The sequence below is a fragment of the Sturnus vulgaris genome, chromosome 3 (genome assembly GCF_052056855.1).
Source record: "Sturnus vulgaris isolate bStuVul1 chromosome 3, bStuVul1.hap1, whole genome shotgun sequence".
NCBI lineage: Eukaryota > Metazoa > Chordata > Aves > Passeriformes > Sturnidae > Sturnus > Sturnus vulgaris.
The window spans coordinates 114,683,894-114,696,594 of NC_142245.1; the positions used below are offsets into that span (position 1 = coordinate 114,683,894).

Genomic DNA, 12,701 nt, shown 5'->3' on the forward strand with positions numbered 1-12,701 from the left:
CCGGGCTGGGGTGGGCACGAGAGTCCCCAGGTGGCGACCCCCGTCATCCCTCTTGGGGAGTGTCCCCAGTGTCCCCAGTGTCCCCAGGGCGGTGGGGAGGCACGGGGCGGTGCAGCCCCGCGGGCTCCCGGCAGAGCAGCCTCCTTGGCGGGGGCCCAGTGCAGGGGAGGGAGCAGCAGAAAGGCAGCACTTGTTCCTTGTTCCCAGGCCCGGCAGCCAGAGGAAGCGGGTGGGAGGGAGGGCAGGAAGGCCCTGAGAAGGGACAGGGACAGCACCGGAGCAGCCGGGAAAGGGACAGGCCACGGGGTGAGCCCTGCTGTCCCCTTGTCCTGCTGTCCCCTTGTCCTGCTGTCCCTGCCCCGTCTGAGTGGCAGCACCAGGACGTGCTGGTCCTGGTGGCACGGGGGGCCTGGTGGGCTGGGCTCAGGTAGGGAAGTTGGGGTGCCAGGTTTGGCCAGGGCAGCTGTGGAGGGGCTGGCAGGGGGTGTTGGCTGGGTGGGACGGATGGGGGCTGTGCCAGGGCTGGGTGGGCTGTGTGTCCCTGTCCTGGCAGGACGTCACGGGAGGGGGCACAGTGCCCGTCCTGTCCCACTGTCAGCCCCCCAGGACCCTCCTGCCCGGCACAGCTCCTTGGCATTGTCGGGCTGCACTGCAGGCCCAGCAGTGACCGTCAGTCCGGTGCCACTGCCCGAGCCTGGCAGCACCAAAGGGAGCCTGTGCCCCCCAGGGCTATCCCAGCCGGGGGCTGGGGTCAGTTCCTGCAGCCCCCTGAACCCCACAGCTCCCCAGAGCCCTGCAGGCACCCCGAGTGTCCCCCAGGCCCCAAACCCCGCAGCCCCTGTGCCTGCTCTGGAGCACAGCTCCAGGACCTTCCCATTTCCTTCCCCTCCCGTTTCCTTCCCCTCCCGTTTCCTTCCCTTCCTGGGAAGCCCCACAGCCCCTGTGATTGTTCTCGGCCCCAGGCAGAGGCTGGAGGGGGGCCAGGGGTGCCAGGACCCCGTCAGGGATGGCACTCGGGGCTCCCTCAGGGCGAGCTGGGGACGCTGCCAGGCCAGGGACTGGCTTGCAGTACGTCCTGCTTGCCATGGGACTGGCAAGGACTTGACTCCCTGGCATCCATCCTGCCCTGGTCCCAGCTCCCTGCTCTGCTCCCAGGCCACACTGTGGTGTCCCCATGGTGGCCGTGTGGCCTTCCCGGGGCTGGGCACACCAAGGTCTGGCCTTGGGGCTCTGACAGCCCCAGCTGTGCTCTCGTTCATGGACTGGCACAGCACTCTGATGGCACCGGTGTCTGCTCGGGGCACCGTGCCCTCCTCTGGGGCAGCCAGGATGGGAAGAGGCCACAGCAGTGACCCTGAGTCCCACCAGCCCCTTCTCTTCCCTTCCCTTCCCTTCCCTTCCCTTCCCTTCCCTTCCCTTCCCTTCCCTTCCCTTCCCTTCCCTTCCCTTCCCTTCCCTTCCCTTCCCTTCCCTTCCCTTCCCTTCCCTTCCCTTCCCTTCCCTTCCCTTCCCTTCCCTTCCCTCGCAGCCCCAGAGGAGGTGGCAGTGGCAGTGGCAGTGGCAGTGGCGGTGGCGGTGGCAGTGGCAGTGGCGGTGGCAGTGGCAGCAGTGGCGGTGGCGGTGGCAGTGGCAGTGGCAGTGGCGGTGGCGGTGGCAGTGGCAGTGGCGGTGGCGGTGGCAGTGGCAGTGGCAGTGGCAGTGGAGGTGGCAGTGGCAGCAGTGGCGGTGGCAGTGGCAGTGGCAGTGGCAGTGGCGGTGGCAGTGGCGGTGGCGGTGGCAGTGGCAGTGGCAGTGGCAGTGGCAGCAGTGGCGGTGGCGGTGGCGGTGGCAGTGGCAGTGGCAGTGGCAGTGGCAGCACTGTCAGTGGCGGTGGCGGTGGCAGTGGCAGTGGCAGTGGCGGTGGCAGTGGCGGTGGCAGTGGCAGTGGCAGTGGCAGTGGCAGTGGCAGTGGAGGTGGCAGTGGCAGTGGCAGTGGCAGTGGCGGTGGCAGTGGCGGTGGCAGTGTCAGTGGCGGTGGCAGTGGCAGTGGCGGTGGCGGTGGCAGTGGCAGTGGCGGTGGCAGTGGCGGTGGCAGTGGCAGTGGCGGTGGCAGTGGCAGTGGCGGTGGCGGTGGCGGTGGCGGTGGCGGTGGCAGTGGCAGTGGCAGTGGCAGCAGGGACAGTGGCAGCAGGGAGTGGCCGTGGGGCTGTGGCACAGGCGGGTGGTGGCAGCGGTGGCCAGGGGGAGTCGCCAGGGTCCCGTGCCCTGTGCCACAAGTCGGGGAGCTCGGGGAGGAAAGCCTGTCACCTGCCATGCCCCTGGAGCCTGTGCCCCTCCCCAGCCCCTCCTGGTGGGCAGCACCCTGAGCCCCCAGCAGTGCCATGTCCCCTCCCTGGCCCTGTCACCAAACAGCCCAGCGTGGCACCTGTAGGTCACTGGGGACAGGCAGGGGGGTCCCCGTGGCCAACTGCCCACAGCATCATGCTGTGCCACCCTGTCACCACCCCGTGCCACCCTCCTGTGCTGCAGGGGACACTGGGGGCACCAGGAGGGAGTGGCAGCAGCTCCAGGTGTCTGTCTGGGGGTGCCCAGTGCCAGTGCTGGGGGGACACCGGGCTGGGCACCCTGTGCCCGTGGCAGCGTGCAGAGTGTCCGGGGAGGCCGGAGAAGTGCCCAGGTGGCCCCACAGGGCTGGAGTGGTGAGGGCCGGTTCCAAGGGAAGGGGTTGGGATTAGGGAAGGGATGTCCTGGCACAGGGGTGTCCTGGCACAGGAGTGCCCTGGAACAAGGGGTGTCCTGGCACAGGGGTGCCCTGGCACAGGGGTGTCCTGGCACAGGGGTGTCCTGGCACGGGGCTCTGCCCCCCCAGCAGTGGCAGCAGGGCTGGCCCGGGCTGGGCTGTGCCAGTGCCGGCTCTGCAGAGCCTCAGCAGCACTTTCACTCTCCCTGGCCACGGAAACCGCGGGGCTGGGCTGGGCCTCTCGCTCTGACTCCTGCTCCTGGTGCTGAGCTGAGCCGTGTTAAACTGAGCCGTGTTAAACTGAGCTGTGTTAAACTGAGCTGTGCTGAACCGTGTTAAACCGTGCTGAGCTGAGCTGGGCTGAACTGTGTTAAACTATGTTAAACTGAGCTGTGTTAAACTGAGCCGTGTTAAACTGAGCCGTGTTAAACTGAGCTGTGCTGAGCTGGGCTGAACTGAGCTGTGCCAAACTGTGCTGAGCTGTGCTGAGCTGTGCCAAGCTGTGCTGAGTCAAGCTGTGCTGAGCTGAGCTGTGCCTTAGAGCTGTGCTGTGCTGAACTGAACTCACCTGTTCTGAACTGTGCCGAGCCGTGCCGAGCTGTGCCATCCACCTGCACAGACGGTGTCCCTGGTGCCATCCCAGCCCTGTGGCCGTGTCTGGGTCGTGCCTCGTGCCGGGGCTGGCACTGCCACTGCCACCCCAGAGCCCAGGCGGGGACTCTGTCCCTGCCACGTCACCGTGCTGGGGACAGTGACACGTGTGCTGCACTGCTGGTACACCTGACACACACACCTGTCACACACCTGTCACACACACACCTGTCACACACCTGTGACACACATACAGCTGTCACACACACACACCTGTCACACACACCTGTCACACACACACGTCACACACACACACGTCACACACACACACGTCACACACACACGTCACACACACACACCTGTCACACACACCTGTCACACACATACACATGTCACACACACCTGTCACACACACACCTGTCCCATAACCCCGTGCTAGTGGGATGGGTCACACTGAGTCCCAAAGATGCCCTGTCCCCCGTGTCCTGGTCCTCATCCTCATGGTGTGTCACCTTTTGTTGTGGTCCTGAGGATGTCACGGCACTGCGGCATTGTCCCAAAGGTATCTTGTCACTCTGCCCGTGTCCTGAGGGTGCTGTGACATTGTGTCGTGCTCTGAGGGTATTGCTGGGATGTGTCCTGGCCCTGAGCAGGTCATGGAAACGTGTCCTGGTCCATGGGGATGTCACACTCACCTGTGTGGGTGATCTGGTCCGGAGAGTGCCGTGGTGGAGTGTCCTGGCCCTGAGGGTGTCACATCCGTGTGTCCTGGCCCTGAGGGTGTCACATCCATGTGTCCTGGCCATGAGGGTGACACAGCAGAGTGTCCTGGTCCTGAGGGTGTCACATCCGTGTGTCCTGGTCCTGAGGGTGACACATCCGTGTGTCCTGGTCCTGAGGGTGCTGTGACACCATGTCCTGGTCCCAAGGTCCCTTCAGCAGGCAGCAGCAGCTGTCACACCTGGGATGCAGGAGGTGGCACTGGGACTTTCCAGCGTGAAGTGCTGTTGTCCCCCCCTGCCAGCACCACCAGCAGCTCCTTCTCCTCCTCCCAGCAGGCGGAAAGCAGCGACACCCCCAAAGACAGCGCGGCCGTGCCCAAGTGCCCCCCGGCGTGCCCGGAGGCCAGTCCCGCCGAGCCGCTGCCCAACGGGGACGTGGAGGGGGACGCGGAGGAGGCCGGCGGGAGCCCCAAGGGCGGCCGGCCCGAGGAGGACGAGAGCGAGAGCCTGGCGGATGGAGAGACGGGCCGGGCGCTGGAGAACGGCCGCTGCACCCCCAAGGAGGGCCTGGACGCCCCGGCCGATGAGGGTGAGCTGGCCCCTTCCGACCCCCAGAAGAAACGCGGGAGGAGGAAACTCCTGGAGGCCACAGAGAAAAGTAAGAGCTCAGCGCTGGGGGCTCCCCGCTCTCGGGGCTCAGCCCCCCAGGGACCCCCAGCCCCACTGTCCTGCAGAGGAGGAGGAGGAGGAAGGGCTGAGCCCCTCCATGTGGGATTTGGGGTGGGGGCAGCAGGTTGGAGTGGGGGGCTGTGCCCGCATGCTCATCCTGTCCCCCATCATCGCCTTTGCTGACAGCAGGAGCAGGGATGCCGGGCCTTGTGCTCGGTGCCAGCACATCCCTGTCCCCCCGTGACACCTCCCTGGCACGAGTGTCCCCCCGTGGCTGCCCTGCCCGTGCTGGGGCCCGCGGAGGCGCTGGCTGTGGTGCTGGGGAGCAGCGCCGTGCTGAGGGGTCCATCCCAGCACCCACAGGGGGTCCCAGGGGTCCCGGGGCATTTCTGGGCCATGTCAGGAGGTGCCCAGGTAGTGCAGCCCCCCCATAGGGCCGGGCCCAGCGCTGGCTCGCCAGGACACGAGGGACAAGGACAGGGACAAGCTGGGCAGAGCCCGCCGAGCACCCTGTGACGCTGCAGGGCCGGAGCGGCTCTGCTGGGGTGAGGCTGCGGCAGCAGAGCGGGCCCGGGGATCCCTGGCTGTGCCACCTCTGGGGAGGGGTCTGCAGGTGAGCCCGGGGACGGCACCAGAGCCCACGGCACGGGCTGGAGCCCAGAGGGTCCCTCGGGACCTCGGGACACCTTCTCAGCATTCCCAGCTCTGGCACTGGGGCCTTCCTGACTGGAATCATCACATGGCCATGCTGAGACAGTGCTGGTGCCAGGAGGGCTCTGGGACGGAAAGGAGAGCTGGAATGGGACTGGAAGAGACTGGGATGGCTGAGGCAGGCAGGGGTGGAGCTGGAAGAGGCTGGGATGGCTGGATGCATGGCTGGATGCAGGGATGGATGCATGGCCGGATGCAGGGATGGATGCAGGGATGGAGGCATGGCTGGATGCATGGCGGGATGCAGGGATGGATGCACAGCTGGATGCACAGCTGGATGCATGGCTGGATGCAGGAATGGAGGCATGGCTGGATGCATGGGGGGATGCAGGGATGGATGCGTGGCTGGATGCACAGCTGGATGCAGGGATGGAGGCATGGCTGGATGCACAGCTGGATGCACGGCTGGATGCAGGGATGGACGGATGAGCCGCACGCTGCAGATGCTGCCGCAGTCACGAGGCGCAGCCGCAGCCGCGCTCGGGGGGAGCGGGGGGAGCGGCTGCTGCGGGCCCGGGGCAGCCGGACACGCTGAGTGCTGTGCTGCGATGGATGCCGTGGCGTGGGGGCGGCTCCAGCCATCCCCAGCACGGCCCGGGGCAGCCGTGACGCTGCCGGGAGCTCGGCTCCTCCCGCACGGAGCCATGTCCAGCGCTCCGGCCGTGCCCGTGCTGGGGTCACCGGCCCCTTCCAGCGCCGGGCTCGGCTCCGCCGGACCCTGCCCTGCTCCTCCGAGCCCTCCCCTGCTCCTCCGAACCCTCCCCTGCTCCTCCCAGACCCTCTCCTGCTCCTCCGGACCCTTCCCTGCTCCTCCGGACCCTCCCCTGCTCCTCCCAGTCCGCCGGGGCTCCCCGGGGATGCCGTGCCTGGGATCAGCCGTGGCCACGGGAAATCCCTGCTTCAGTCAGTGTCCCCCAGTTTGACCAGTGCCACAGGGCACCAGCATCTCAGAACAGGCCAGGCCCCCTCTCCCGTGCCTCAGTTTCCCCACCTGAGATCCCTGTGGGCAGCACTGGGAGGATGGGATGGACACCTGGGCATACCTGGAGTGCACACACACCCTGGTGTCCCAAGGTGTCCCCTGCCATCCCAGTGTCCTGCAGTGTGCCCCTTGTCCCCCCATGTCCCCTGCTGTCCCCCAGCACTCTGGGCTGCTCTCCTACTCAGGTCTTGCCGCTTTGGGGGGCTCATGCTGCCATGGGGGGCTGGATCCCCATGTGCCAGCTGCGGGGCACCGTGCCAGCGTCGCACAGGTCTGTGGCCACCCCAGGCTCTGTGCCGGGGCGAGGTGCTGAGGGGTGCCAGCAGTGGGTGGGAGCCCCCTGTGCACCCAGCAGTGCCCCCCACTCCCCCGGCCGCCCCCGCTGCCCCGGCCCCCGGCGGTTCTCACCCCCCGAAACACTCGGGGTTATTTTTAGCCACTTTCCTGGCAGCGCCTCGGCACGACCTGCGGCGCGGATGTGCAGAGAGCACAGGAAGCAGCGGGGCTGCGCCGCTTCCCCTGCGCCGGGGGGGTCACTGCCCCGGACCCCCAAACCCCGCCAGGGCAGCAGCAGCGGCTGCGTGGAGGAAGCAGCACCCACCCACCCACAGCACCGCCCCGGGGAGCGCCCCAGGCCCCGGGCCCGGCACAGGGGGGCCCCTGGACGGGCTGGGGGGCCCCTTTGTGCCCCGTGCAGTCCTGGGTGGGCCCCATCGCCCCGCGGGGTCCCGGCCCCGCAGCCCCGCAGCCCCGCGCCGGCTGACGGCTGCTCTCTGTTCCGTGTGCAGGCAAGGACGAGAAGGAGGAAAACAACTTCGACAGCCTGAAAATGGAGGCAAGTATGGCCTGGGGCTGGACCCTGCAAGGCTGTGCCCAGGAGATGGGCACGGCCCCACAGCCCACCAGCCAGTGTGGTGCTCCTCGTGCCCACGGGCACCATCTCTCCCTGCTCCCTCAGCACCGGTGGCCATGGGGGAGCAGCAGGGCCCACATTCCCACAGGATGGGGGTCCTGGGCTCCCATGCCACGCCACAGCCACACACTTGTTGCTGTGCTGGGGAGCACATGGCACCAGGATGTGCCGGGTCAGTGACCCCCCTCCAGCCCTGCATGGGCTGGTGCCTGCCCAGGCTGGGCCCTCGCCTCCCTCAGTTCTCTGGGCACAGTGTGCTGGATCTGCTTTGGGGCAGATCCATGCCTGGCTGGTGCCCGTGGTGCCCACCAAGGTGCAGCTGGGTGTGGAGTGATGCCATGGCATCCAGGTGATTGAATCCCAGACTGGTTTGGGCTGGAAGGGACCTCAGAGCTCGTCCATGGGCAGGGACACCTTCCACTAGGCCAAGTTGCTCCAAGCCATGTGCAGTCTGCCCTGGAGCACTCCCAGGGATCCAGGGGCAGCCACAGCGCCTCTGGGCACCCTGTGCCAGGGCCTCACCACCCCACAGGGAAGAATTTTTCCCCAGTATCAAACCTCTGGACACCAGGTCCTGCTGCACACACGGGCCAGGCCACGTTCATGTGCACAGGTGTGCCCAGGCAGGTGGTGCTCCCCTTGCCCCCACGCCCGAGCGTGTGCCCCCCTCCAGCCCCCCGGGCACTCTGCTCCGTCCCCTCTGCTGTCCCCAGGGCCAGCCTGTGGCTGTCCCCAGGCTGCCAGGCAGTGCCCTGACCCTGACCCTGACCCTGACCCTGACCCTGACCCGTGTCTCTCTGTCGGCGCAGGGCTCGCGCGGGCGGCTCCGCGGCGGGCTGGGCTGGGAGTCGAGCCTGCGGCAGCGGCCCATGCAGCGGCACACCTTCCAGGCCGGGGACCCCTACTACATCAGCAAGAGGAAACGGGACGAGTGGCTGGCACGCTGGAAGCGGGAGGTGAGGGCTGGCGCCGGCGGGGGGTGGGCACCGCGTGGCCACGGCGCCCCGAGGCTCCCACGGCGATCGTTGGTGGCACAGAGCCCTGCCGGGGCTGGCCGGGCACGCAGGGGGCTCGGGTGGGCACACTGCCCTGCGGCTGGTGAAAAGGGTGCTCCCTGCTGCTGCTGCTGCTGCTGCCCCACTGGCACCCGAGTCTGGCCCCACGGCTCCGCTCCTCGCCCCCGTGCCCCCCGTGCCCCCCGTGCCCCCCGTGCCCCCCGTGCCTGCCCTCTCTCGGGGCCGGTGTGCACAGCCGTGGGCAGCGGGGCCCGTCCGTCTCCCGCGGGATGTGCCGCCCGTTGCTGCTCGTTCCTGCTGGTTTCCCGGGGAACCGGCGTGTGACGCAGCCGGGCTCGTGGCAGGAGCCTGACGCAGGCACAGGGTGGCTGTGGTGCCAGCAGCTGCTTGTGGCCAGCAGAGACAGGGGCTCTGTGGGTGCCCCGGTCTCCCCATCACACCTCCCTCACCCCATTCTGGGCATTGTCCCCCACTGCCAGCAGGTCTCCCTCGTATCGTGTCCCCTTGTGCCACCTCTTTGGCACCATTCATAACCCTGCTGCCAGCACCCTCCTGCTGGCACCCACAGGGACAGTGGAGCCTGGCACAGCCAGGGCATCCCACTGGGCACGGCTGCCATGGCCAGGCCATGCCGTGGGGCACTGGGCATGGCTGACACAGCCACGGTGTCCCCACAGGGCACAGCTGGTACACTGACAGTGTCCCACAGGGCATGACCACCTCCCTCCTCCTGGAAGAGGTCCCCAGGCACAGCCCCCAGACCGGAGCCCTTTGGCACTGGCAAGTTCTCCTGGATGGAGCTCCCCAAACCCTGAGGGCTTCCAAACCTGTCACTGGTCTCTTCTGGGCCATGATTTTGGTGAGCAGAGCTGGCTGGTGGCCCAGTGACCATTCACAGCTGCCCTCATGCCTGGCTGCTGCCCCCTCTGTGCCACCCACCGCCCATGTCCCACTTTCGGGACACTCCCCACTGTCTGTCCCAGCTGGGGTCACCAGCCCCGCCACCGTGGGCACAGGGACAACACAGCGCCCTCCAGCCTGCCCTCCTCTTCCTCATCCATTCAGCCTCTGAGGGGTGCAGCTGGCCGGGGACAGGGACAGCCGGGGTCAGTGCAGTGACAGGGACACTCAGGGCAGGTGCTGGCCCTCTCATGTCCGCCCCTTAGGCCGGGACCCTCCACCCTGTGCCAGCTGTGGAGATGGGGATGGAGATGGGACAGGGAAGGGGGCCAGATGGAGATGAAGGAGATGGGGATGGGGGCAAGAACAGTGAGGATGGAATGGAATGGAATGGAATGGAATGGAATGGAATGGAATGGAATGGAATGGAATGGAATGGAGATGGGATGGAGATGGGATGGAATGGAATGGAGATGGGATGAGGAAGACGATAAAGATGGAGATAAGAATGGCAGAAAGATGGAGATGAGGATGGGGGTGGGGCAAGGACAGGGATTGGGGATGGAGCTGAGGATGGGGGTGGACGGGGTTGGCAAAGCTGCCGTGGCCCCAGGGCAGGGATCAGTTGGGACAATTGTGCAGCGGGGATATCCAGACGATGTCCCTTAACGACCGGCGATGGGACATTTCCTGTGCCCCCGGGCAGGACCAGCACTGGGTGGGGGGAGACACGAGGTCCTGCTGTGACCGTGCCTCAGGACACGCCGGGTATCATCCATCCACCCCGTGTCCTTTGGTCCAGGGCCACTCGTGTCCCCAAACATCCCAGATCCCCAAAGCCCGAGCTGGGCTGGAGGAAGCGGGGTGTCCCTGCTGTCACCCCACTGTCACCTGGGGGAGCACGGACCGGGTGATGTCACCCCGCTGTCACCCGGGGGGCACCCAGAGGGTGGCATTGGGGCACTGCCGTGTTCAGGGTCCCTTGGGGTCCCTCCGGATCCCCCCGAGCAGAGGGTGGCAGAGCAGGGGTCCCGGGGTGACACCACCCACCCCTTTGTCCCCCTCTGCACACAGAGGGGTCCCGCAGCCACGGCGCCATGGGACCCCCGGGACTCGCGGGGACCCCCGGACTGGCAGTGGGGGACAAGGCCCGTACTGGGGTGCGGGGACCCCGAGCGTGTCCCGTGCCGTCCGTACCGGGCACAACTGGGGCAGCGGGATCGGTGCCAGCCCCGTACCAGTGTCCGCAGCGGGCCGAACCGGGCCGTGCGGTACCAGAGCAATGTGCGCACCGGGCCGAACCGGGCAGTGTGACCGCACACCAGTGTCCATCCATGCCGGGCCCAATGGTCCCGGAGCCGCTGCCCCCCGTCCCCCCCCCCCGTCCCCCAGTGGTGGCACTGGGGACACTGGTGCGGGGGGCGGGGGCGGCTCCAGCCGTGCGGGGCCGGGCCCCCGGGGCGCCCCCGCCCCGTCCCGGCGCTCCGCACAAAGGCCGGGGGGCCGCGGCCCCGGGACAAAAGGCGGCGGGAGCGGCCCCGCGGCGTGAGGCACAGCCCGGACCGGACCGGAGCACGGCCGCGGGCCCGTGAGTACCGGGAGGGACGGGCCGGGACCGGACCACCGGCGACACAGCAGGGCAGGGGCGACAAGCACTAGGGCCGACACTAGGAGGAACCGGGCCAGCGGGACCGGGACCGGGCCGGAGCGCTCGGGGCCGTTCGACTCCGTTTGGTTCCGTGCCGGGAGTCCGCTCGGCTCCGTTCGGTTCTGCTCGGAACCGTTCGGTTCTACTCGGGACCGCTCGGACCCATCCCTGAGTCCGCTCGGCTCCGTTCGGCTCTTCTCGGCTCCGCTCGGCTCCGTTCGGTTCTTGTCGAACCTTTCGGTTCTGCTGGTCCCTTCGGTTTCGCCCCGGTCCCTTCGGTTCTGGCCCGGGCGCCGTTCGGGTCTCTTCGGCTCCTCTCTGTCACTCCGATTCTGCTCGGGCCCTTTCGGTTCTGTTCGGTTCCACTCGGGTGCCTTGGGTTCCCCTTCGGTTCCGGTCCGGCCCGTGCCCCCCGCGCCCCCCCCCAACCCCCCTCCGCAGCCAACCAGCCGGGCCGGGAGGCACCACGTGACCCGGAGCCCAGACAAAGGGCCGCCGGGCTGACCCGCACCGGCCCGGCCGGCTCCGCACGTTCCGGCTCCGTGCGTTCCGGCCCGGGCCCGGCCGGTCCCCGCGGGTACGTGACCGGGACCGGGACCACCGCGGGCTGGGGACGGAGGGGTGGACCCGGAGAGGGTGACACGGACCGGAATGAGCTGCGAGGGTCCTGGGATAAGTACAGAGGGTATCGGGATGGGCTCTGGGGGTCACAGGATGAGTGCCAGGGGTCCTGGGATGGGCCCCGGGGATCCCGGGATTAGCTCTGGGGGTCGCGGGGGACGGGGGTCAGGATGGGGAAACTGAGGCAGGACACCTCGCCGCCAGGCCCCGCGGTGGGCCGGGGGCTCCCTCCCGCCGCGGGCGATGCCGTGCCGCGCCGCTGTGGCCCGTGGGGCCCGCGGCCATGCCCTGCCGTGTCCCCGCAGGCGGAGAAGAAGGCCAAGGTGATCGCCGTGATGAACGTGGTGGAGGAGCCGGCGCGGGCCGAGGCGCAGAAGGAGGAGGAGGCCAGCCCGCCCCCCGGCCCGCAGCAGCCCACCGACCCCGCCTCGCCCAGCGTGGCCACCACCCCCGAGCCGGCCGTGGCCGAGGCCGGCGACAAGAACGCTTCCAAATCCGCCGACGACGAGCCCGAGTACGAGGTGAGGGCAGGGCCGGGCGGAGCGGGGCCGCGGCGGGGCCGGGCCCTCGTGTGACCGCCCTGAGCCCCGCGTTCCCCCGCAGGACGGGCGCGGCTTCGGCATCGGCGAGCTGGTGTGGGGCAAGCTGCGCGGCTTCTCGTGGTGGCCCGGCCGCATCGTGTCCTGGTGGATGACCGGCCGGAGCCGCGCGGCCGAGGGCACCCGCTGGGTCATGTGGTTCGGCGACGGCAAGTTCTCGGTGGTAAGTGGCGACCGGGGGGCCTGGGGGTGACAGGAGCCCTGCTCCGGGTGTCCCCACGGCCGCGTCCTGTCTGTCCCCAGGTGTGTGTGGAGAAGCTGCTGCCCCTGAGCTCCTTTGCCAGCGCCTTCCACCAGGCCACCTACAACAAGCAGCCCATGTACCGCAAGGCCATCTACGAGGTGCTGCAGGTGAGCGGGGGCACGCGGAGCTGGGGGGACATCCCAGGGACAGTGGCTCCAGCTGTGCGAGCAGCAGCTGCCTCTCCACCCTGCCAGGACCCTGCCCCATCTGGAGGTCTCTTAAAAGGCATGGGGATCTGGAGGACCCCCTGAGGACATTTGTGTGTTTTCTCTAAGGAGGCTTTGGGGGTGTCTGGGAGTCACCTGTGCCCGGCAGGGGTGTGGGGGGTCTGGGGAGGAGGTCAGGGACTCTGGGGGTCTCTGGGGC

General features: G+C 68.3%; 1 protein-coding gene across 2 annotated transcripts in view; it reads left to right on the plus strand.

Moving 5' to 3' along the window:
• Positions 1 to 12,701, plus strand: part of DNMT3A (DNA methyltransferase 3 alpha) — a 29,517-nt gene that overhangs the window by 7,008 nt on the left and 9,808 nt on the right. Inside the window, exons 3-8 of one of the 2 annotated variants that reach the window (XM_088162634.1) lie at positions 4,366 to 4,690; positions 7,183 to 7,229; positions 8,117 to 8,263; positions 11,798 to 12,013; positions 12,096 to 12,254; positions 12,335 to 12,442. In XM_088162634.1, coding sequence (XP_088018760.1) covers positions 4,366 to 4,690; positions 7,183 to 7,229; positions 8,117 to 8,263; positions 11,798 to 12,013; positions 12,096 to 12,254; positions 12,335 to 12,442 — 1,002 coding nt within the window. The remainder of the gene's footprint in view (positions 1 to 4,365; positions 4,691 to 7,182; positions 7,230 to 8,116; positions 8,264 to 11,797; positions 12,014 to 12,095; positions 12,255 to 12,334; positions 12,443 to 12,701) is intronic. The other variant, XM_014888217.2, reaches the window with a different exon arrangement.